Source organism: Dunckerocampus dactyliophorus, chromosome 9, assembly GCF_027744805.1.
Source record: "Dunckerocampus dactyliophorus isolate RoL2022-P2 chromosome 9, RoL_Ddac_1.1, whole genome shotgun sequence".
Taxonomy (NCBI): domain Eukaryota; kingdom Metazoa; phylum Chordata; class Actinopteri; order Syngnathiformes; family Syngnathidae; genus Dunckerocampus; species Dunckerocampus dactyliophorus.
Window position 1 is genome coordinate 18,501,139 of NC_072827.1, and position 26,113 is coordinate 18,527,251.

The 26,113-nt window shown below is 41.9% G+C and overlaps 3 protein-coding genes across 8 annotated transcripts in view; 1 reads left to right on the top strand and 2 right to left on the bottom strand.

Annotated features, from left to right (window-relative positions):
- The window catches only part of cerkl (ceramide kinase-like), an 18,744-nt gene extending 6,834 nt beyond the window's left edge, over positions 1-11,910 (bottom strand). For all 3 annotated transcript variants that reach the window (XR_008572426.1, XM_054786867.1, XM_054786866.1), the window contains exons 1-3: positions 11,657-11,910; positions 11,206-11,315; positions 7,067-7,297 (exon numbers count right to left, since the gene is read on the bottom strand). Coding sequence is in view for 2 of the 3 variants with exons in the window: in XM_054786867.1 (XP_054642842.1) it covers positions 7,067-7,297; positions 11,206-11,315; positions 11,657-11,796 (481 nt within the window). In the remaining variant the exon portion in view is untranslated. The remainder of the gene's footprint in view (positions 1-7,066; positions 7,298-11,205; positions 11,316-11,656) is intronic.
- A 1,622-nt stretch (positions 11,911-13,532) lies between these two features.
- On the bottom strand, positions 13,533-16,430 carry neurod1 (neuronal differentiation 1). Of its 2 annotated transcripts, none has more exons than XM_054787147.1 (4): positions 16,287-16,430; positions 14,840-15,104; positions 14,509-14,738; positions 13,533-14,437 (listed from the first exon to the last, which is right to left on the bottom strand). In XM_054787147.1, the coding sequence occupies exons 2-4, from the start codon at positions 15,088-15,090 to the stop codon at positions 13,878-13,880; spliced, it is 1,041 nt and encodes a 346-aa protein (XP_054643122.1). In that variant the 5' UTR covers positions 15,091-15,104; positions 16,287-16,430; the 3' UTR covers positions 13,533-13,877. The 2 variants fall into 2 exon arrangements, with proteins under 2 accessions (XP_054643122.1, XP_054643123.1); XM_054787148.1 differs by having other exon boundaries at positions 14,840-15,100; positions 16,287-16,348.
- A 2,864-nt stretch (positions 16,431-19,294) lies between these two features.
- The window catches only part of itprid2 (ITPR interacting domain containing 2), a 32,577-nt gene continuing 25,758 nt past the window's right edge, over positions 19,295-26,113 (top strand). For 2 of the 3 annotated variants that reach the window (XM_054787334.1, XM_054787336.1), the window contains exons 1-4: positions 19,295-19,367; positions 19,475-19,610; positions 22,231-22,349; positions 22,438-22,611. In XM_054787334.1, coding sequence (XP_054643309.1) covers positions 22,307-22,349; positions 22,438-22,611 — 217 coding nt within the window. In that variant the 5' untranslated portion in view covers positions 19,295-19,367; positions 19,475-19,610; positions 22,231-22,306. Of the gene's footprint in view, positions 19,368-19,466; positions 19,611-22,230; positions 22,350-22,437; positions 22,612-26,113 lie in introns of those variants that run through there. The other variant, XM_054787335.1, reaches the window with a different exon arrangement.

Consider the following 26,113-nt stretch of genomic DNA (forward strand, 5'->3'; position numbering starts at 1 on the left):
AATCTTATTGGTGTTAGTATAAAATGTATTTTTCATTGAAATTATACCAAAAAAAAAATCTTTATAAAAATGTTAATTCCGACAATTTTTTATTTAACTTAAGTAATGAATAAGAAGTCCAGTTAACCCGTAGTTGAACGCTAAGTATGAACCTTCTTCTCAAACTTGATTTGCATCATTTAAATACATTTTTGGTACAAGGTTGTGCTAATAAGGGTTAAGGTTTGCATGTGTGTGTGCGTGCGTGTGTGCTCATCATGAGGTAGATTTAGAGGCCGCATTATGGATCCCAGTAGACTAGCATCGATCAATGCACACACGCACGCACACACACACACACACACACACACACACACACACACACACACACACACACACAGGCACAAGGCAGCTCGATTATCCAGCTCATTGCAATAATCTGCTCCCAAAAGGCCGTGACCTCGCCCTGTTAATGACCTCCCGCACACACAGCTCCTCCCGGCTACCCCCCCCCCAGCCCACATCCTCACATCCAAAACATCACACTGTTGAATGACGCTGAGACTGACAGGTACCCCTGTGACAAATGACCTTCACTTAACATACTTAACATACAAAAATCAAATGTTTTGTTAGTCACATGACAGGAAATGTTTGGGACTTGAATGGCGACCAAGTACTTGTATAAAAGCTGGTTTATGCTTCTGTGTTGTCACATACGTCGTCCCTTGCATGGTTCTGCGTCACGGTTGAGTGCTTGGCGCGCAGGTCTCCGCAGTGTGTCAACTCTGAACAGCCATGACAATTGTCAACTATTTAGCTTGTTAGCTTCCTTTTTAAATTAATTAAAGACAATTGGCCAGTGTTATTGGCGCATGAGTGCAACGTGCGGGTAGTGACAGTGCACTGCATTTTGCCGCACTTCTCAGTGTTTATGCACTCATGCGCTCAAAAGACTGAGCAAAAATACAGAAATGAGCAAATTTAGTAACTTCTTTTGTGCAAATATTGATCCGAAATCAGAAGGCATTTGCAAAGGAGGGCGGTACATCCTCTGAACAGGAAATAATGGACTAAAATCCATCCAATCACAGCCTTTACAGAGGTTAGATTTTTGGGAGGAGGCTATGCAAAACGGGGAGGAGCTACCTTGCGCAGCATACGCAAGCGCCTCGATGCAGAAGCATAAGCCAAGGTTTAGGGGCCAATCAATTCAACACAATAAACAAACGACAACATCTTTCTTCTGATAGCGACCATACTCTGTCCACCAATCAGCACACTGGACTGTTTCTAGCGCTGCCATTTAGGTACCCCAGCGGAAGTCGACTAAAAAGTGGTACAGATGAGTCATCCTGGTACCAGCAAACATTTAGTTTCCGCCGTCTTTAACCATGTGATCAAGGAGAGCATTCTAGCTGCTGGGATGCTGCTGCTGCTGCTGCTGATGACGACAATGATGATTAAATTTCCTCCCACTGGCCTTGACGAGCGGCAGGTTGCTATGGCGATGCAGTGTCGTCATGGTAAACAATCCCTACAACTTTGATTTCATGCATGTGAAGTGGAGTCAAGATGGCAGCGAGTGTCGCACTGACCTCAGAGGTATCAACTTCCTGTTCGGAAATATTCAAATCGGCTCAAAGACAGTAATCTGTTCCAGGGTCAAGCTGTGGCCACAATAAAACCTGTCTTACCTGTACAGGTAATGTTAATTAAAACACTGCACTATAGAAAATGGATCTAAAATATAAAAATATCAGATTTAAGAACTAGTGTCATCACTTTGGTCCCCCTCAGGCACCCAATCCAAGCATGGACCTGCACATCACCTTTTGTCCTCAAAGTCATGTGTGTGTTCGCATCAAGTTGTGTGCGTTGGAGCTATGTCGCCATGGAGACGCTCACACACACACACACACACACACACACGCACACACACACACACACACACACACACACACACGTACTCGTTAATAAGGAACACACACAAGATGATGTGCACATTCTAAAAATGTGTTTGCTCTTTTGCAGCTCTAAATTGACTTTTATATCACTGTTAATTGAAACAATGTTTATTTAAACATTTCAACCAACTCATCAAGTACAGGTCCACCGTGTTATTATTATTATTAAAAAGTGCCCACTTAAGTCAACGTCGACTTACATGGTCCACAACTTTTGTCAACTGAAAATTTGACACCCAAAGGGATAATTTTTTTATGAAAAATCAATTTATGTCGACATGTGCTGTACTTATGTAAATTTCATCATTATCGCAAAGCTAATCTAGTTACACGGCATTAAAACATGTGCACAGTCACTTCCTGTTCAGTGCAAAATAAGCTTAAAAATAAAAGAATGGCAGCGTTAACCTGGATTCTACACCCATTTCCCGGAGTAAAGACTTGCTCGCCTAAGCTTTATTGTCATCGTAGTCAAGACATACAACAAAATTGGCGCAGCAGTGTTGTTAGATAACGGTATAAAATATTGTAATGTCAGCGGAATGATGATCGGGCAGGATGACTGTGGCCAAATCAGCCCACAAATGTTTACAAAACAGCGCTGCATACCATCTATACTTCGATGCAGCCAACATGGCTCACCAACTCTTCTTCTCTCTTGGTCTGGCTCTAACTAGCAGCCTTTCCGCTATATGTAATTGATCGTGGCGGTGTGCCACTACAAAATAAAAGCCGCCACAGCTAAAAAAATTAGTGTTTTTTTTTTTTTTTTTAAACTTGAAACAATTTTAAGTACTATCTATGCCAGCGTGTGTGATCACTCACGTTTCAATCTCGTTCCACTTTCTGGCATTTTTGTTTACATGCCTGGCTGGCGGCGTCTAGCGTCTAATGTCACTTAACAATCTTGCTCTGTTATTATTATTATAATACTTATGGCTTGTCTTCAAAACACTAGCTTTGTGTCAAAGTTGTGCAACAGAAACACACAGTGTGCTTTCGACAGCGACGCTATCACAGGGGTCTCCAACAAGTAGCTCCTATGCTAGCAGTAGCTGACCAGCTGATGTTGAGTAGTTCACCAAAGAATATTTGCTTCACCTCTTAGTATCTTCTAAGTGTTTCTATTCAAACATGACGCCTGTATTTCATGACAAATGAGCGCACTGAGTGGAGATGTGCTTTGTAAATAAAGTGCCATTTAAATGTTGGCAGTGCTCTCAGCAACTTTGCAGATGCAGCAGTGGCACAACGCAGCGGTGGCAGTCCGCCCTCCCATGCAGCCTACCATCCATCCATTTTCTATACCGCTTCTTCCTCATTAGGGTCGCGGGGGCATGCTGGAGCCTATCCCAGCTGACTTCGGGCGACAGGCGGGGTACACCCTGGACTGGTCGCCAGCCAATCGCAGGGCACATATAGACAAACAACCATTCACACTCACATTCATACCTATGGGCAATTTAGAGTCGTCAATTAACCTCACCTGCATGTTTTTGGGAATGTGGGAGGAATGTGGGAGGAAGCCGGAGTGCCCGGAGAAAACCCACGCGCACACGGGGAGAACATGCAAACTCCACACAGAAATGCCCAGGGGAGAATCGAACCTAAGTCTTCCCGGCTGTTCCTGTATTGGCCAACGTGCTAACCACTAGACCACCGTGCGGCCCCTACCACCACCGCTTCAAAAAATCCTCGGGGAAACCCTGAAAGACAATGCCCCCATAGCCCAACCCCTGGATCACACCTCAGAACCATACACAATACTGCCGTCGCTACAATATCATACAAAAACAAGAATATTAATAAAAATATGTCAACAAACTGCCATAGGTTGGAAAATCCTTTATTAGCACACATTGTCCTTACTGTATGTCTCTAGCCAAAGTCACAACTAAATGTGCAAGAAATAGTTTAGGTTTCTATTTTGGCTCTGTCAACAACCGCTTATATTGACATCAGTTATCCGGTCCGAGGGGCGTCAGCTAGCTTGCGCTGAGTGACTTTCCCAGAGTGTCACACTGCCACCGTGCACGCGAACAAGGAATAATGTGGGCGGAGCATTGCTGTTGTGTTGTGTGCATTCAGTGGAGCTGCTGCATGGAAAGCGGTCGGCCTTTTGTGACTCTGAACGTCATTCAGCAGCCTGGCAGCGTTTTGCAGCTGCCCGGCCTCGCAGCGTGCACGCGGCGGTGCCATTAGGAGGCGTGTGAGTGCGGCGGCGGCGGCGGTGCGACACAACAACATGACAAAAAAGCTTTTCACACTGACCTCTGGCTGGAAAATTGGCTTAACGTGCGCACGGCAGCCGCAAAGGTGAACGTGTTCACAATGGACATCACGGTTTGACGTGCACTGTGACCACGGAGCTGACACGCGACCTGCGGGCCATTCATGCATGTATGTGCATGTGTGTAATCTGCTGTGATTGACAGACACATGACAGACAGACAGGTGAACAACTCTAACATGTCGGCATGGTGACCTCAGCTGGAGTTGCACAGAGGAAACAAGACTGTGAGATGTTAAATAAGGATGTAAATGTCTCGCTCCACCAACTCCAGCACCACAGCTTATTTACATTAATTAGGCTCCTGCACTTCATGTCTTCATTTGTTGCATGTCGTTCCATTGTTATGAGTACCAATAAGCTAACATACTACTTTATGGTGCCCTCCTGCAGGCGACTCGCGAGCTGCTAACAAGTCACAGCTAGTTAGGTAAAGAGTGCATGCTGACACACGTGTTCATGGAGACACTATCTCAGCTAATCTCACTCTCAGACGTGATTCAACATGCTGACGATATGTTACTCTGTATGTGTGTGTGTGCGTGCGTGTGTTGATTAGCAGGGATTAGCAGATTAGCTGGTCTGTTTTACCTCATTCAACGTCTGATATGATCTTAAATTGTCCATCTCACTCAAAGCCAAAGCAAGCGAGCACCCTGGAACCTCTAAATACAGTCTTTACGTAAGTCAATAAGTAAACACAGCTCAATTTTCAGTCTACGTTAAGTTCTTGATGATATTTTTTGTCTAAAAATTGTAACATTACTATTATTTGGTCATATTAAGGCAACACTAGGCCACAGAAATAAGATATTATTTTTACAAAGGCTTTATTTTGCCATTAAAATGCTGTACAGCAGGTGTTCCCAACCGCTGTGGGTGGGGCCAAACCGGGCCGCAGGAAACCTTCAGGCGCAATGATTAAAAATACACTTAAAAAAATACATTTGCAAATAACTACATTGACTTTTATGTAAATGCTTATACATTTTGGAAATGTGGGACATTATTTTATTCAAAAAAATAGTATACAGTTAGAAAATTTATTGTGTTTCTGCGGTCCTTGAATGCAACATAGTTGTGTGCATGTGCTAACTTTCTCCCACGCTGCACAGACAACTATACTGTATTTTTCACGCTTTTCTTTCATATCATATTTGGTCCCAAATGCTGATACTATGTGGGAATGCATAAAGGTAAGGCTTGATGATGTTATTGAGTGCTAATGTGCATATGCTAATGTGCACACACGCCGGAGGTTTGTGGGAACATGAGCTGGTCCGTGGGTCCAAAAAGGTTGGGGAACACTGCTGTACAGTACAGGTGGTCCTCGGTTTACAAGGTTCTATGTTACAAAGTTTTGTGGTTACAAACGTGCTCCCATAAATTAATTAAAAACTTAATTTTGGTCTGTAAACACAAGACTCACCCCAGAACTAGTTATAGCGCATGTGGCGGAAGAATACTCTACAGCAGGGGTGTCAAACTCGTGCCATGGAGGGCCGAGACACTGCAGGTTTTCTTTCCAGCCAGTCACTAAAACAAGTGATTTTAATGATCAACACCTTCAGTTTGAGGGAAGGAGCTCATCAATTAAATCACCTGCTGAAGAAAGTGGTTGGAGAGAAAACCTGCAGCGTCTCGGCCCTCCAGGGCACGAGTTTGACACATGTGTTCTACAGTGTGTCCAGCTCACGTGCAGCTACACTGAGGGAGGATAATGTCGCTGATTGGTTAATTTTATGTCTACCAAGCAGGCTCTTCTGGTGGCAGTAAAGCCATCACCATAGAAGTGAAAATGAACGTCACAAAAAGCTCAGAGAGGAGAAACACCCACCAATGTTGGCTGAACTTTTAGCTCAACTCTTGTGACCATCATTAAGGATAAAGGTTGCATTGTAACGTATACCCTAACGTTGACAAGGAGGTAGTTGAGCAACAATCTCTTTATTACAAAAACAAAACCGACTACTGTCAGCCAAAACCACGCCAAAACAACATCAGCAAACTCAATTGGTTCAGTCGGGACTCAGCCTGTCACGTTCACAGCTTCACAGACTGCCAGAAATCACAAACCTCTTTAACGCCACACATTTCTGACAGGTTTCTGCCAATATCCTTCAGCAAGGATCTGCTCCTCTGAAAGCCTGCAAGCAATAGTAATAACTAAGCAGCATAGTGGTCTTGTTATCAAAGTATATCCGCGAAGTAGGATTCTTTATCTATAGACAAACAAGGTTCATAGTTACAGCATAGAGAACCTGTTTACAATATTTTTAACATTATTAGAGCCCTCTAGACGTGAACTAACACCCCTATAGTCACCTTTACACTCGTACTATCTAATATAGTAGACAGAATAAGAGTAAATAACACAATTAAGACATAAATAAGACTCATGCTCGTGTATGTTTCTACAAATCTGAGTGCAGGACGGACAGGAAGTGACATCAGGCGTTCAGAGTTGCGTTTTAGTTTGTCGTGTGTAAGGGCCGTAACAGTAACCTGTGTTTGTAATTAGGAATTATTGTGCCTGTTGAGATAATTCAAACCTGCAATAAAAGCCTGTTGTTCCAGTGATCGCTCCTGGTGTTTGTGTGTCTCACATACATTTTATACTTTAAACATGTTTAATACTGTAAGTGATTCATATTTAGGGCTTAAACCTGGATTGTGTGACGAGTGAAGAATGGCAATTGAAGAGACAGGGGCAGGGTTCTGGATCTAATCTAATAATTACTAGTTACTTGTAATGCAAATGTTAATCCAAAATCGGGGGAGAATGTCAACGTCAAAATAGCAGGAGTGTTTGGACCTTAGTGTGTATTACCTGTTAGCAGCTTCTTCAAGGTGTTGTACCAGGTGTGTGCGTGTTCTGAGGAGGCGTTGTGGAGGTGCAGCGTCTCCTCCACCAGCCTCCTCCCCCTTCGCTTGCAGTAAAACAAGGCAATGCCCAACACGGGCCCACCGGAGGGCTGGCCAGCCGCTCGCCGCCGCTTCACCTTCGCCGCAAAGACATCACGCAGCATCAGCACACCTGGACGCAGCGAGCACACCTCACCTGCCCACAGAAGATCACACCTGATTGGACATATTGTACATCATATGACACGCATCAGTGCTAACTTAGCTGAAGGCTAACAATGACGCTACCAACTTGTATAAATGACAATACGTAAATAAAAATTGTTCAGGGTAGCCAGAAATGGCAGACCCAAAGAGACCGCAAGCGAGTGATATGCCTATGGGTTTGGTGGGTCCTATGATTTCCGAGTTAAAGGAATCACAGAATTGGCCAATAAAAACAGACTCTACTGTTAACCGCGGAATCTCGCAGAAATTGACATCATGTGAATGAAATGTGCTGTCATTGTGAGGAGAAGGAACATTTGTGTGGGGAAAAATCTCCCCAGCAGACTGTTCGAAGCGTCTACCTGAAACACCAGCTTATCTTTAGCTAGTGTGAGTGGAACGGATTAGCAGAGCATGCTAGTGCAGGCTGTATAAGTGTGTTTACAATGTGTTGTATTTGCCGCTTGTTAATGCAGCAATTGAAGCTGCATCGCGGCTACGTCTTCCTTACCCACAAGCACGGGCATTACAGTTTGTTGTGCGCAGTGCTGACATCCCAACAGACAAGCTAGACAAGCTACATCTGTTTGTGTTGCTGTCTCTCTTTCAATCACTGGCGCAAAAAACACATTCGGTGGTGGTAAAATGAGTGTAAAAGGGCCGTATAGGTGTGGAGATGCGTCTTTGAGGCTGAACAAGTGGACACCATTACTCCTCTTGATAGCTCAAACGTGGTGTGCCAAGTACAGGTGCAGGCAGGTAGGTATCGCAACATCGTTAGCCTAAAAGCTCATTAGCTGAGCAAACGTTTTGCACCATAGTTGTTGCTGTAGTAGTAGTAGTAGTAGTAGTAGTAGTAGCAGTGAGGCGGCCAGTAACATTGAAAAATTGCATGATTTGAGGAACAAAAGCAACACATGTCCACTTTTCTATGCATAATGCAAATCATTCAAGAGCTCGTACTTTGAAAGGAGCCAGCGCATCAATGCTTAACAATTACAAAACAATGCACTACCAGTTTTTAGCATTCTTCATTTAGACCAGGGATGTCCAAAGTGAGGTCTGGGGGCCAATAGCGACCTGCGGCTAGTTTTTTGTATTAGGCCTTGGCACATAGTAGAAATAGAGTAACAAAAAAAAAAAAAAAAAACAGAAAAAATGGGAAAATTACTGTAGAGCTCATATGGTGTTTGTTTATGACATCAAATATCTTTTATAAATACATCATTATTAAATATAAAGTGAGCTGGAAGGAAAGTGGTCACAGTGAGAGACGGCTTATCCATCCTCCCCCCACTACATCAACATGATCTCAACTGACAGCACACACACACACACACACACACACACACACACACACACACACACACGCCTGTAGGATGTTGCTGCTTCCAGATGGAGATGAATCTACCGTCATGCCCTCACTGACACACACACACACACACACACACAAAATATCAGTGAGCGTTATTATCTGTGTAATATTAGCTGTCATCAGGTTGTGTACCTAATGAAGTGTCCAGTCAGTATGAGCATCAAACTATCACATCATTGATGCGTGTGTGTACTTCAAGGGCAATCAGTGAATAACGTGTTCGCGTCATGTTGCACAATGACATTATAGAAGCTTCCAGCAGGTAAACAACATGTCCTGGAGCAGAAAGACAGGAAGAAGTCTTCATAAACAACAGATGACACACACACACATCCACACACAGCATGCTGACTGTGTGCGTGTGTGTGTTAATCTGCTCACACTGAGAGAATGTAATAACCCCCCACGGACACAACCAACTGCTCACTACTACTGCCAACACACACTCACACACACACACTTAATGACATTAGCTTTGGATTGAATACAGCTAAACAGATTGTCTCTCACACACACACACACACACACACACACGCAGTGTATTTACACCTTCCCTTCATTAGTGTGAACACAACAACATTTACACCATGACACCAAAACAAAACAGCAACTAATGCCTATTTTCCGCCGCACAGTACAGTACCTACATGGCTCTGCATGACTCACCTCGCCACTCACGCTTTAACCGCCTCATACTACAACTACCGAGCCAAAGAATCCACCAAAGGAAAAGTAAAATACCTTTTTCCACCAAAATCCCAGAAACTTCATTCTGTGTGACTTGCGTTTTCACTGCGCCTCCAAGTTGAAGGTTACACATACCTCATCCTCCTCCAGAGAATGTTCCCAACTTCATTGTAAAAGTCTGATTACATGCTGTTGAGTTTGGATATACAATCCTCCATCTTGGCAATCAAAATTCATTCAATCATTCAGAGCATTAAATATATTTAATGTACACTGTGTGCACAATTATTGGGCAAATCAGTGTTTTGGCCATATTCTAATTTGGATGCGTATTTTCCAACCTCAAACTGAATAAACTTGAATGCCTATTGGGTTTAAGCATACCAGGTGACGTCCACATGTGCACTGAGGGACGGTGTGGCCTTCGGAGATCAACACCCTTTATTAGGTGTGCACAATTATTTGGCAGCTTCTTTTCGTCTGGCAAAATGGGGCCAGAAAAGAGATTTCTGAAAAGTCAAGAACTGGAAGGACAGCAGTGACAAGCACCTTCCAGCTCATGCATGACCTCGCCCCCTTCAGAATGAGGCCAGTGCTGCAGCGCCTCCCGTATGACGTATTACATTGTCCGATTAGTAACAATAATGATGTCACACACGCAGTAGAAAGTCATGGTGAACAATAAATGTTTCTGCAACATTATACAGTATTTTTGGGGACATGCACAAACAAAAGGTGTCAGGCACCATGATCCAAGTCAGTGCACTCACTGAGCACACTCAGACGGTAGGCAGGGCTTGTGTGCCAAGCCGAAAAGAGACGCCACTGGCAGCCTCATCTTACTTTTCTGACCTGTATTTGATGAAGAGATTTGCAATTTCAGTGATTTTTACTGAAGTAAATGCGAAATGATGGAAATCATACAGAAAATAAATTTTTATAATACAGCTCAATGAACAAATATTCGTATTTAATTTATGTTATCATTATTTGTTTTGTTTTTTTTTGCAGGGGAGGCTCTAATGTACACATTAATATACAGTCATGGAAAAAATGATTAGACCACCCTTGTTTCTTCAGTTTCTTGTTCATTTTAATGCCTGATACAACTAAAGGTACCTTTGTTTGGACAAATATAACAATGACAACAAAAATACCTCTAAGAGTCAAAATTGTTGGCAGTACAATGCTGTAGATATTCATGTAAGAACTTAAGTGGTTTTGGTTATTATCAAGAAAACCATGGAAGTTGCTCGAAATCCATCCATCCATTTTCTATACCGCTTCTCCTCATTAGGGTTGCGGGGGGCAGGCTGGAGCCTAAGTTGCTAAATATCAGCTCTTAAATTAAACTCTTATGAGCTATATTTGTTATCATCATTATATTTGTCCAAACAAAGGTACCTGAAGAAACAAGGGTGGTCTAATCATTTTTCCATGACTGCGTATACCAGTGTATTTAAACGTACAGTAAAAATGCCTCCCATGTACATAAAATGCTTACATGTTGGCAGGTCTGCATTTGTAGTTCTAAACATACAGTATTTGTTCCTGCGGGGACTATTCTTGCAAAGTGAATCATGTGATTCTGGATGAAATGAGCTCGAGTTATCGGATAATGTCACATATGATTATTTTTTTACTCTTTAGGGCCGATTTTGGACATTTAGGCCAAACTCCACACAATTTCATGTAAGCACTTTATGTTAGGTTGACTTTTACACCAACACTGTGAAGACACAACCTGTGTGTGTGCTCAGTGGTCTCGGTTACAGCACCAGCTGCCGGCACATTCTGTCCAGATGTCTGTGTGGTCCATTGCCATGACAACTGACCTATGGGGCTCTCGGGCATGATGGGGGTCCAGGTCAGCGTGGTGCTGGTGAGAAGAACGTCGTGGCTTTTCTTGCCCACCTTGAAGATCCCACGCAGCAATACACACTCGCTGACACACACAAACACACTGGTTAATATCAGAGATTAAATAATCTGAATCAGAGAGCAGAATCAAGACACTTTGTGTTTTCACTGTAAACAAAGATGGTGAAGCCCCACAATAAAATAAAGTTGGAAAATTCTGTCCTGTACTTGTGTATTTATTTACTAGAATTTAAAGAATAGCAGGTTGGGGAAAAAAATCATTAAAAGCTGACTATTTCATGTATGTATCAAACCATGTAGCACTTCAAATGGATGCTAACTAGCGAAATATGCATCAGCTGGTTAGCATTAGATCAACGTGATTTTGGCGGGTAACTCTTTGGGTGACGTCATCACACCGCTCACCTGCTATTCACTTCCGGCTTTTGCGCCTCATTCTCCTCCTTCTCCTTCGCCGTCACGCTGAGCTTTTCCTCCTTCTTGATCTTCTTCTTCTCCTTCTTTTTCTTCCTCTCCTCCCGTGGCTCATTCTCAGAGGCTGACATGTGAACAAAAACAGATGCTAACAACAAACCAACAAAACTCGACGTGTGTTCGCGTCCAGATCAGCACACGCTAAGCTGATCAAGGGGGCGTTGCGCTTCCGGGTCGTAGTTGTCGTCGTCGTAGAAACGACGCAAGTGGCGGCTTATCACCGTGCACGCACCTTGCCCAACGCGGGAGCGCGCGTGTGGCAGCCAGCCTGGTCTCTGCTGTACTTTAAATAAACTTTAAATTTACTTTAAATGGAACTTTTCTGAAGTTGTAGGCTGTCTGTGGCCACTTTTAACAGTGCTAATGAGGTTGGTGTTTTTATAGAAATGTTCATCCCTTCACTTCCTGTTCATCAATTCCTCCCTAATGTCAAGACCCAGTATCTTCACGCCCACCTTACTTACTGTCATGTTACGGAGAAGCTCAATGTTGCAATATGGACACATTATTGTTGGTGATGGTCTCACACACACACACACACGCACGCACGCACACAATTGGGGAGGGGGCATCTCATGCATAAGGGAGATCATTTTAATAAATTATAAAATCTTGCCTGCGGAATGAACATCTGTGCTCCTCACATACATACAAAGCGCATGCACAACCTTTGTAAAATAAAAATAAAAAATACATCGCTAAAGTCTCTTCTCAGCATACTTCATGTCCTCACATGTTTATACTACAGTATTAACACCACTTAATTCAGTTGTTAAGTTACAAATTAAGGTAAATTTCATCCATAAGTAATTTTAAATAATAAATCAAATAATGCATAATTTAACAATTAAATACTTAACAATTAAAACAAATAAAAACATATAATGATAAATTCGATTTAAAAATACAAAATATGTATTTACAGTATATTATATTATGTGGCCCGCCCCGCTATTTGGGAAGCACTGTGCTAATTGGAAGACACAAGATTTTCCAAAGTTGTTTGTTTGTCTATATGTACCCTGCAATTACCTGGGAACCAGTCCAGGGTGTACCCCGCCTCTCGCCTGAGGTCAGCTGGGATAGGCTCCAGCATACCCCCGCAACCATAGTGAGGACAAGCGGCATACAAAATGAATTCATGAATAATAATTAGAATTATAACTACAAAATACTGTACAGTATTTACAATCACGTAAAAAACATCCAAATTAATCGATTGAATTAAAAATAACATATGTATTAATATTAATATATGATTTATTTATAATACATATATTAAAGTGAACATTTTGAAATATATATTTTTAAAGAGTTGTCTTATATATGTACTTTTGTCAGTGTGTCGTGATTTTTGGGACACCCCGCCTATATTGTTGTCGGGGAGTTCACTTTACCTGTCAACATTTGCGTTTGAAAAATGGGAAATTTACCAGAAAATAATGAGAAATGAGGGAAAATAAGACAAATACTGGACTTAAATATATAAAAATAAATATATTATAATATATTATAAATACTACCCCCCCCCCCCAGCACACACATGATTGAAAAAAACTCTTATTTTCCTGGAGTGCTTTTATTTTTTTTATTTTGAAGGCCTGACTACAGGATGTGTTACACCCAAGTGTTTCTGAGTGGAAAGGAAGCACTGCTGGGCATGAGTATGTTTTTTCAAGAAAAATACGGGAAAATACGGTCGTTCCCTAGGGAAAACGGGAGGGTTGACAGGTATGGAGGTCACACGAGTCAAAACAACAAGATTTGTTTTCGTGTTTTTCTGAAAGAAGGACACGACGACGCCGCGTTGGCATGGGCACCGAGGCCCGTCACACAAAGTTCCCTTTAATAAAAGTCATTTATAAACATCTCCAACGTATAGACATGAAAAGTGAAGACAAGCTAGGACATGAGAGGACGTTAGAAAAAGCGGAGAAAAGATGGACGCTCAAAAATAGATTTTCCAAGTTTAGAATCACCCGGGAACAAATTGCATAGTTTGCTGCACATTATTGCTTGTTGATTGGCGGATGGAGAACATGAGGACATTCAGAAGTGCTACACACAAGGTGACATCATCACGAGTGCCAGAAAGTGGCAAGGACAGAAGAAGAAACAAGATGGCTGCCTGTCCTTCAGCATCCTACTCTCCTCATGACTCGTGGAAGATGGCGTTGAGCTGGGCGCTCATCAGCCGCTCGTGGTGCGAGTGTCCCTCAAAGGCCATCAGGCCATCCACCTGCAGTTCTCCACACCGCTGGTTGGACCCTCCGCCCCCATAGAGGGCGCCATGAGCCCCACCTCCTCCACCGTAGTGCACACCAAACGAGAAGCTCTTGTCGTAGTCCGACGCCGACACGGCCTCGTGTTTGAAGGAGGACGAGAAGCCCCCGTTAATGCTGAGGGGCGGGCTGAGGGGCGGGTCAAAGACCGGGCTGTCTGACACCAGGACGCCATCGAAGAAAGACTCCATTGGGCCGTAGGGCTGACCTTTCACCTGGTGGAAGATGTGAGAGGGGTCCATGGTGCCATAGGGGGGGCTGGGCAGGCCCGGCGTCAACCCAGGGCTCTGGTAGGAGAAATGTCCGGCGTAGGCGGCGCCCCCTGGTGGTGGCAGATGGCCGGGCAGATCGGGGGTCTGCTCGGGCAGGAAGGTGCGAGGGTTCAGCTGCAGGCAGCCCGCCACCAGGTTGGTGGTCGGCTGAGAAAGACCTGGCAACACATACCGCCATCGTTATTTATCAACAACAATAACAACAAGGGGTCAGGGGGCGTCGGCTGACCTTTACAGAGTGCCTGGACAAAGGTCATGAGGTCGGGGGCTTTGCCGGACCGCAGGATCTCGCTGAGCGCCCAAATATAGTTCTTGGCCAGGCGTAGCGTCTCGATCTTGGACAGTTTTTGCGTTTTGGAGTAGCAAGGGACCACCTTGCGGAGACTCTCCAGGGCGTCGTTGAGGCCGTGCATGCGGTTCCTCTCGCGGGCGTTGGCCTTCATGCGGCGGATTTTAAACCTGAAGGGCAAACATGGCCAAAGCTTGTTAGCCAAGCGCACGCTTGTTGTCGTGACACCGCCTGCATTCCAAAAGACGAAGAAAAAGAAGAAAAGTGGTACCTCTGCAGCCGAGCCTTCGTCATCTTCTTCTTCTTCGGCCCTCGTCTCTTAGGCTTGTTCTCCCCGTCCTCCTGCTCTTCCTCATCATCCTCCTCGTCTTCTTCCTCTCCCTCGTCCTCCATTAGATGATGGTCCTCCTCTTCCTCCTCGTCCTCCGCCCCTCCTCCTCCTCCACTCCCAGCCGGGCTATGCTGCTCCTGCTGGTCTTCAGACTCGCCTAAAGTCTGCTCGTCCCGCACTGACCTCGTCATGATGCTGATTCTGTCTGGAGACACTTCATATGTAATAACAGGCACATTTCCTTACTCCTCCTTTAAAAAGCTTTTATTCAAGTGTAAAAATGTACAAACCCAATCAATCATTCTTATTATTACTACAAAAAGTCAATAAATAATCATTGTCATTATTATTATTGTCATCACATTTTAATGCATTTTTTAAATAAAGTATTAAAAGGGAGCCAAATCTAATTTAGTTGTTGAAAATAACATTGTTAGTACAATGTGTGATTTATACTACTAGTACACATGTATTCATATTAAACACAAAGAAAAGGCTGACCATTGAATGAATATAATATTTCATACATTTTAATATACATATAATACATATCAAATGTATCAATATACTTATACATACAATTTCAAAATGTTTCATTTCTAATTCTGACACGGACAAATACATCGCCTCAAATGGAAATGTGTCCCAAAATAATTTCTGAATCATCTTAAAGATTACAGTGCGATTATCATGACACAATATTCAACCCATGCAGAAAAATAAAACTGTAATAAAAAAAAATGAACTCTTTAACAACTATTAAAACTACAATTTGTATATACCGCATTTGTATGTACTGTACTAGGCTTATGCACTTCTACTAGTAAAATATGCACCATGAATTAATGACATTTGGATTAAACTATATGTATATTAATTGATCAATCAATCAATTATTTGTATGAAATACTGACAAATGATTGTATTAATCAACCAAAGCAAAAAAGGTTCAGTTCAGCTGAATTTGTATTTTAAATTGTTTATTTTGTCCTTTTAATTAAATACTAAGTACATTTTAAAATTTTAGTTCGATGAATTAAAATACCAATCTAATAATAACAAATAAAATAAGCGTTAAAATAATTATAACAAAAAACCCAATCATAAGTCAATTGTTTTAAAGATGGAATTAAACAAGAATTTGAAATTAAAAAAACTAAATAATTGCTGTAGACTACAATTTTCCAAAAGTATAATACAAATGTTGTAGTATATAAAATATAATGATGGAAATCATAAAGTGATGTTTCTTTGTTTTGTTGATGGCGTTATTTCACTAATTAAATGGCTAATTATGCTAATAATGCTAATTAACACAGCAGTAGATGATGATAACAGTCATAAATTATCATATTGATCATCTTATTGATCACAAACAAAAACTCACCTGTTGATTTTCCGCCTTTCAGATTGATTGCATCCCGCGCGTGACTGTGCGTGACCTGGTCGGAGCTGTCTGACGCGTGTGCGTGGACGCAAGCAGCTTTATACTCACCGTGAGTGTCACTGTGCGTGTGTGTGTGTGTGCCCGCGCGTGTGCAGGCGTGTTCATTAGCATATCCAGATTTCGCCCTCCCGGTACGCGCCATATGGTGCCTACGTCATCCAAACGGCCCCGGGGGTCACGTGACCAACCTTCCATTGGTATCAGCCAAAAAAGTCTTTTTGGACCATCTGGAGGCTCGTCCAGTACGCATGCGCGTCAATCAAGTCCAGGGGCCGTGGGCAGTCCCTGTACGTTTAAAACATTTTTAAGTCATGTTTAACTAAGACATGTTAATGTCGTTTCTTAGTCATGTTTAAGTCACGACATAAACATGTCCTTAATTCAGGTTAAACGTGTCCTCTGCCTGACACGCTAATGAACGGCCATCAACATGTGCAGTACAATTTTCGTCCACAAGGGGCAACTTTGTTCTAGTGAGAACAGCTAGTGTGCACTGAAAGCTACTGTAACAAATATGAAAAGCTAACAAAGCTAACAAAGCTAACAAATCTGAAATACAAACTTTGGTCATCATTAAAGCTTTTGTTAAGTGCACAGGCAATGTTTGAAGTCACATTTTAACATTGTTAACTGCCGCACCAGTATAAAAAGAAGTGAAAGATTGTGTGATAAAACAAAAATAAAGTAAAACTATCCACCCTGACAGACTGACTTGCCAATAATAGAAATGTCTGCGAGCCGGGTGCAGTCATTGACAGAGCCACATCTGGCTTGCCAGCCATAGGTTCCCTGCCGCTAGTCTAACCAATCAAATGTGTCCCAATCATGCACGCACGTCCTCACTTACTTGTTTACACTGACAGAGATGTCGACTTTACAATTTGTCATCATCTGTCATTTGTTTGGTTGCATCCACTTCATGTGAGCAGTATGTGTGTGTGTGTGTGGGGGGGGGGGGGGGTGAGATAGGTTTTCTGTGGAAAAAAATGCCTATTTTTGGAGAGAAAACATGTGAATGCGCGGGTTTGCCTGTGAACAGTTAAAAAAAAATATTCATTTGAGAAGAAAAAAATGATGAATTGTGTTGCTCATATTGTAGAATTTCCTACGCACTACGGCGTAGGAAATTCTACAATATGAGCAACGTTATTTGTCTTTGCCATCGCTGCTACCCTTCTGTGGTGACACAAGAAGTGCCAATAACAATCGCAACTCACTTGTGGATTTGCTCCATGACATGCTGGCTGACCTAGCGTGACACACGAGGACGGTCCGGATGTAAAGTTTGAAGTTGGAAGTGTTGTTTGACTTTTGAGGCGCAACATAAAACGGGCCTTAATTTTAGTGGACTTTGTTCCTGCTTTCCAGGTGAGCGTGTTGCCGTGGCAACGAGGATGATGAGGATGACATGATGAAGTGGTTGCCAGGAGGTTACCGGGCAACTTTGGAGAACTTTGGTCAGCTTGGATCATCTGGTGGCTAATGTTTAACGCAGGATCACACACACAGCCCCCCCCAACATACACACATACACACACACACACACAGTTTAATGTCACACAACATACTTTATTTATAATAGACTTCTTGAATGACTTTGACTATTGTCACCCCATCAGAGGCCACATCTACTGTAGGTGAACCGAGCAGGAAAGGCAGAAATGAGAGTAAAAACATGTCTCCTGTGAAGCAGCCCAACAATCACCACGGTAACGACACCATGAATGTAAATAACGTCCGGTCAGATTACCTGCTAGCTGCTAAGGATAGAAACAGCATGATTCAGCCTTTTATTTTTTTTATTTGTATTTATATTTGATTAATAATAAGAATTTCACTTTTGTCTAAACACTCTCAGGGCATTCAACCGATCGCAACTGGACTGTTTGGACTGTCTTAGAAAAAGTCCAGTTGCGATCGATTGAATACAGTGACCTGGATGAATGAGAATATTCCCAGACATATGTCTAAACATTGTCTCAAAATGCATATTTTTCATCACATTTGGTTATACTATGCGAAGACTATAGTCCACGTGTCAAACTAGTCTCGGGCTGTGTTTCAATTGGCGCACTTAGTACTTCCACTTAGCCTGTGTTTCAATTTGTACACTTCCACTTAACATTGTGAGTGCGTAAGTGCGTTAATCACACTGAGAAGTACGGCAAGATGCAGTGCACCGCCAGTACCCGGATGTTGCACTCAACACACCCCAAATGGTGAGTGTGCAGGGCCTAACTTGAAATTATGAGGAGCAACTTGTAGCTGGGGAAAGTAGAGAACAAGAGAAGAAGAAGCAGGGAAATATTTTGTAGTTTTTGCTTTTGTTTACCTATTTCGCACTATTGACTTTATTTTGCTGAAAAAAATGTGTGTTATGTTTTTAAATTGTTTGCTTAAAATCTTTGTGTTTTATTCTGATTACAATCATGATAAACAAATTAAAGGCTAAATCACAACATTGTTCAGTGATCGCAGTAAAGTAAAATGTATCAGTATCGTGATACGTGCCCTTTATTTACTTGGTTGGATTGAAACGTAAATTTGTAGTATCACTCTGTAGTAGCTGACAGTGTCAATCAGAAGTCAATCTTTCGATAAGGTGGTATTCTTGCCTGACCAGTCATTAGCACTGTGATGGTCTTTGCTGCCACCTAGTGGTCAACAGTGAGCATTTCAGGCTCATTCACTCAGCTCATTATCGAACACACAGCGATGACGCAACAGTTAGCGCCGTGAAAACATGTAACATAGTGCAAACATACAAGGTGACGTCACTACTCCCACTTCTCTCTCTCACACACACAAACACACGCACACAAACACACGCGTAACCCCCCCACACACCACAATAATGACCAGTTTACAGTGGTAAACTCGAGATGTAATGCTGCCATCCTCTGGCCGAGGTCGCTTTTTCCCGCCCCCTTCCTGCTTGCTGCGGCCATCAAAAAGCGGAAGCACGAATGTTGTGGGGACGTCTCTGCACAGTCTTGACGTCTCTGGCAGAGGAGACAACACGTAACTAAGTGTTAATTATTATTTCATTGAATTTATTAGCAATTATATTACAATAACAGAGCGCGTAGCGGAAAAGTGGAGCTGTAATGCTGTTTATACTCCGGCAGAGGTCGCTGTTTACCCGCCCCCTCCGGCCTGCTGCAGCCATCAGGAAGCGGAAGCAGGAATGTGGGACGTCTCTGGAAAGTTTGGACGTCTTTGACAGTTGGGCAGAAGAGACAAGACGTGTGGACCAACATGAAGGTGAGGACAGAGACACTCTCTAAGGCAGCGCTAAACCGTGGACCTGACCGTGACTAGCTAACTAACACACTAGCTAACATTAGCTTAACTTGTTAGTGACGCTTTTTAATTTTTGGTTTTTTTTGGTAGACTGGTTTGTGACGTTTCTAAAATGTCTGGACAAACTAGTTAGAGGCACTTGTTTAGTCACCAGATAGCTTAGTTAGTCACGCTTTAAAAGTTTATGTGAAAGATAAACTACTTTAAAGACGTTTGGCGTCAGGACAAACTCCTTAATCTATCAAGAAAAACTATGAAAGTGGTGCGTTAAAGTCTACAAACTACTTAGAAATAAGGACGAACTCGTCGGTGTCGTTGTGGTGACATTAGAAATGTTAGAACAAACTGGTTAGTGACGGTTTAAATGAATGTAAAAACTAGTTAGAGACACTTAACTGACACTTGACTCGCCATCAAGCAGGTTCAATATCGGTACCAAGTAACATTTTTGATTTCATAAACGTTTCAAAAAACCTGAAGCAACTAGTTTGTAACACTTTGAGGACACGCTTATTAGTGAGACTGTAAACATACAGTATTTACTTTCTCTGCAAACTAGTCTCCAAAAATATCACGTCACCTTTCCCGAATGTCTGGCTGATGTGGAAGTCATTGTCATTTCATGTTTGGCTTAAAAGCTAAAGTTGAATGAAACCAATAGTGTAGTGCACTGCATGTGTTTGTCGTTGATGTGCTTGTGGTGGTCAGTGTGTACTTGATGCGGTTGTGTTGTCCTTACACCTTGTCAACTAATGGGACTTCACTTAGGAACAAGTGGGTCAAACATTGCTTCATGTCTGTTAGGGACTGAGTGCCGCAGTGTTGTGTTGATGTGCCCTTGAGCAAGGCATTGGCATTGTTTGGACTTTTTTTTTTTTTTAACGACGAGGCGACGTGCTTCTGTGAATTGTGTGGCTGTGTTTTGAATCGCACACTTCTGTACTTACACTTAGTTTTTCGAGTGCATGAGCGCGTTCACACTGAGAAGTGCAGCACAGTGCTGATGTTGCACTCAAAATGGTGAGTGGTGCTGGACACTTATCATTAATTTGTCATCTTGGCTACGTAGCGGAAGGGGAGGGATTAACTTGAAATAATGGCAGCCCAGGAGCAACCCGTAGTGGCGGAACAGACAAAGAGGAAACGGGTAAATACTGCTACAGTCGTTGCCCGTAAGTGCGCAACGACAGTAATGGATTTGGGACAGCACTACACTTTCAAAATCTGCGCAAAGTGTGCTCATGGAAATCTTATGAGTGCATGAGTGCGCTTGTAACAGATGCCAGCTAGCGTAGCTGTGCGATGGTATGTCCAGTAAACTTCACTCCCTGACTCCTTAAGAACCGCGTTGGGGATTTTCGTCCACTGGCTGTCACGCTCAACAAGGTTCTTTATCGGTGGGCATGTGTAGTCGCGGGCTTGAGCCCGTACAGCAGGGGTGTCCAAACTTTTTCCAGCGAGGGCCACATAGTGAAAAATGAAAGGATGCAAGGGCCACTTTGATATTTTGTAGACCAACACAGGGATATGCTAAGAAGCTATATGTAGCTCAAGAAAAAACTGCATTTCACCTTTGTAATACAGGTGAAATGCTACTAAAAATGATGTTTTTTCCGTAATAAAGCGAGTTTATTCTTTTAAAAATGCTACTTTTGTTCTTCGTTCCATTATGACATTTTTTGTTAAAATTTTGACTTTATTCCCGTAAAATCACAGCTGTTTTTTCCATTTCTGCTGTTTTTTTATTTTTTATTTTTCAACCATTTCATTTCAGGTTTCCTCTTGTAAATTTTGTCTTTATATCTTTTAACAAGAATGTATTTTTTCTTCATGTCAACATTGTTACTACTACTACTATATTTTTCCTCATTTTAGGAGTTTAATCTCATAAAATTGAATTAGAAAACTACTTTTTTCTTCTCCTAATATTTTGACTTTATTCCCATGTTATAAAAGTTTCCAAAAATTACAACTTTATTCATTGTTTTTGACTTAATTAAAAAAAAAAATTTAATATTTAATATTTCAACTTCAGGCTACTAAAATGACATTTTTCCTCATAATGTTACTTTATTCTTGTGAAATTTACTTTTTTTCCTTGCTAGATTACAACTCTTTTCTAAGTATTTAGATTTCCCCATTGTTTTTTTTTTCTTATGTTTCCTTGTTCAATTCCATTTTTAGACTGTGCTGAACAAAGTTTGTCCTGGTGGATTTGTGATGTTTTAAAGTCCCTGTGTATTCTTCTGTGTGTGTGTTGTCATGTTGATGTTTTAAATTTGTATATGAAAATCACCGCTCCCTCCATTCCCACCACCACCACCAGCAGCTCCGTGTTTCCTTGTCCTTCTCAGACAGGAAGTTGTTGTGCCGGTCGTTGTAAACACTTGTTTCCTGTTTCACACATTCTCATTCACTTTTTTGTCCCAAGCTCATCTATTTCTGTCTCTGTCCTCCACTCGTCTCGTGTGGTTCACTCAGAAGGGTTGTGTTATTGTCGTCGTCTTGTCTGGGTATCACATGCGAAGCCACGGCCACAACCAGGAGCTCTGGTGTCCAATCATATGTCGTCGCCTTGCAGGTGTGTTGCTGCTGATGATGTTACCATAGCGACTTCAGTCTCCCAGCTGGACCGCGTGCTCTGACCGGCAGTCCGCATGGAGAGGGAGACTGTTGGACTGGACCCTGTCCCCGCTCCAGGTGGGACATGTTAGGGCCGTGAAGTGGGTCCGAAGATCCTTGATAACTTCAGTGTCTTGAGTCTCTATTGGATTTATTTCATCTTCAGATCCCAGCGGGTCGCCGGACTGCAGCCTGGCCTCCCTGCGGCGCCGCGCCTGGGCCAAAAGCAGAGACTCCACCTGGCAGGAGACGCAGAAACCAGAGTCCTCAAGCCCCCTGGAGCCTCAGCCCAATAGCAGGGGTACTGATGGAGATTCTCAGAGAACCTCAGAAGCACCAGGTAAAAATCACCACTGTCTGTGTAGCCTCTGTCACGCAGACACAGGCTGTGTCTTAAATGGAATACTTCCATCAGTACACTTCAATAAGTACAGTGGACCCTTGGTTATTGTCATTAATTCATTCCATTAACTGAATCAATTTTAAGAAATAATGTAAATCCATTTAATACGTTACAGACAACAAAAAATGTTAACACGAAACACATTTTGATAGTTTTGCAATTGTAGTTTTACATGCAGAAAACAATTCAAAATGCATATGAATACATATAAATGATGAATGAAAGGGATAAATGAGCATTTAAGGTGGCTTTTACTTTCACTGAAGACATGATTCTTGACCACTGTTCTCAAAAACACAATGTGACATTGAGATCAACCACCACCACCTTCATGTTTTGACATGAGTTGGTTCTTGAATTCAATAGTGTTTCGCTGTCGCCCCTTCACTATTTACTATTGATGCAAGACAAAAGCTATGATTGAGGACTCAAAACTGCATCTCTTTCTTATCTTATTCGATTCTTATTTATCTGAGCTCAATAAAATTTTCAACACGTAGATTTCAGCATATGGAATGTATTAAAACCTTGTTTTTATCTTAGTTGACATGACATATTTAACAGAATTGGTTCATGAATGTAGCACACTCAAGCGTCATATAGGGATATACTGTAGCACGGAGGCAGATGGTCGTTTGAAGGGGTGAACATGACATGACATGCCCCAATAATTCCACGACAAGAGAAAAATATATTTCTAATAATCAGATTTGGATTAAATGTTATCGTACTGATAAATATGTAAGTAATACATATTTTATCCCCGTCAGATGTTGCAAGCCTTCTTTCGGATTAAATTTGACGCTTCACTTTCTTGTCCAGTCGTGTTTGCTCTGATTTAAGTATGCATATAAATTTTATACCAAAATGAAGGGGAACGTTTAACAAACTGGATAAACCGGTATTCGAAACCTAGTGAAACAGTGCTGGAATTGTAACATTCCTGACAAATAGCCTCATCTTCGAAGGATAACTCCGAATGTTGTTTGCTGCCCTCAGCTCTGCGTTTAGCTCCACGTTCAGTCATTCTGTGTACTTCTCCGGCAACTTACAAACGGAAGTGGAGCAGAAAAAGGTTGACTCTGGTTGGCTGTCGTCACGGACATTTCCGCCATTCTGAACGAGTAAATATGATCATAGCTGATGACCGTTATTGACCTGAAAGTTATTGCGATCACCAATCAGTAGGGGTGTCACCAGTACTGTAGGGTTGGGCATCGTTTCAATTTGAACAAATTCGGTTCAGATCCATCATTTCGATTTTGGTTCCTAACTATTCTCGATTCCGATGCTTTTAAGAGGCACTGTCATAAAAGTTTAGTTGCTTTAAATGAGGGAGCTAACCAGAGTTTTTTTTGGATGAAATGTCTGAACCTCTCCATGAATTGTTTAATGATAGGAACTTTTGATCAGCTTTACTATGAATTTCTTCCAGGGCTATTTTCAACCAGTTATAAATATCAAACCATTCAACTTGAATATAAATGTTTCTTCTCAGTTCCTTTTTACAGGAGTACACGTTCACAAAGGATGTGTACTTTCGAAAAGTAGTAGACTTTGTTTGCTGCCGCAATGTTGGTGTAAGCTATTTTTTTATGACACCCTTATTTTGTTAACACAAGTAAATGGGATAGCGCTCTTCATTTGAAGGCCGCAAGTGTGCTGTATGGGTTGAGGTCTCTTGCCTGTCGCTAACAGAGACTTACTGTGCAAATGAATAAACTTGCCTAGCCATAGCTCCCGTCCTTTATTTACACCGAACTTCCACACCAGCTAGCATCCTGAAACCCTCAGATACATTGGTATGAGACAGATGCCATTTATTGTTTGACTTCCTTGATGCTGACTGCTTAGAGGAAGTCAGACGTAGCCCATCAAAGACACGGGGTGCTCTGTCATGTCTACACCATGGATGTGTGAACATTAATTATGGTGACCATGCACCCTCTTTTGCATGATATCATTGTGTTGCAAATGTTGCACCATCGCACCCGTTGCACTCACTCCATTCATGCTGTTGTTCTATGGTATTAACCAATGCACCGAGTGAACTCCCTTCATGCTTGTTTGGAGGTGAGAGACAAACAGATAGGCATGCAAATGGCAAGGTATTGAGGCTGGGAAAATGATGAGCTCATTTATTGTGTGATTAATTGATTTATTATCGCCCCAGGCGTAGTGCCCATTTTTTTGAACGAAAAAGCTTGTCATGTTTTAATCTCGCAAGGTCTTGTGACACGAGATCTTGTTACACCCATGCCAATCATGATCTTATAATTGCCCAGCACTATATCGGGCAGATATCCCATATCAGTATCGGATCCGGACACCCCTATGATTAGTCTTAATAGCTGGTTGATCTTTGCTGTTACGTGGTTCCAGTTACACAAGTGTACTAATCGCTTATTCTTCTGTTGTTTCGCTACTTTACACTGGAGATCAGAAGTAGAGAATGACCTACAGTTTTCTAGATTTCAAGGTCACTGATCCAAACCTAGTAATTGCTTTCCCGTGTTAAATCATGAAGTAACTTCGATTAATGACCTTTTTTGGAAAGCTGAGTTCAATTTCACTGGCCGCACCCATCACACCCTTCATTACTGATGCACATGTCAAATCATAATTTCTAATTTTGTAAAAAAAAAAAAAATAATACAAATAAAAAAGTTTTTACTGTAGTTGTTTTTAGGGTATTTTTGTGCAGGCTGTAAATTTTGCTAAAAAAGAATCCAATGCTGAAACCAATCCAAGGTAGACATGCGAAGAACTTCAGTCAGTCATTCAGTCCACCGTCATTCAGGTCACACTCTATAGACATCCATCCATCCATCCATTTTGTATGCCGCTTATCCTCATTAGGGTCGCGGGGGTATGCTGAAGCCTATCACTTTCCCAGAAATTCCCACATTTATTGTAAAAATTTCTGTTTAAGATAATGGCATTTCCCCCACATTTCTCAACCAATTCAAACCATTCCACCATGGGAACATCCCAGCTAACAATTTTCCACATCCCCAAAAATTTCCACGTTTCTTGTATTTAAGTATATTTATTTTTAATTCAGATACATTGTTTTCTGTGCAGCAATTCAGCTTCACGTACAATTTATTAACAATGACCTTTTCCAGTTGTTATTAGTACAGTCGTCCCTCGCCGCTTTGCAGTTCGAATTTTGTGGCTTCATGCTATCATGGTTTTTTACAATATATTAATTAGTAAATCCTACTGTTTTATGGCTGAATATGGCCTATTGTTAGTCAAAACATGCACATTTAAGCTAATGTTACGCATGTTTTGCCTAAATTATGCATTTTCAAGCATAAAAATAGCGAAATGAACTAAAATACAAATATAAGGCATTCAAGACACATTAAAAAATGTTGGCGTAGTACTCCACACTAGTCACTAGATGTCAGTATTATTTCAGTAATGTTTCATG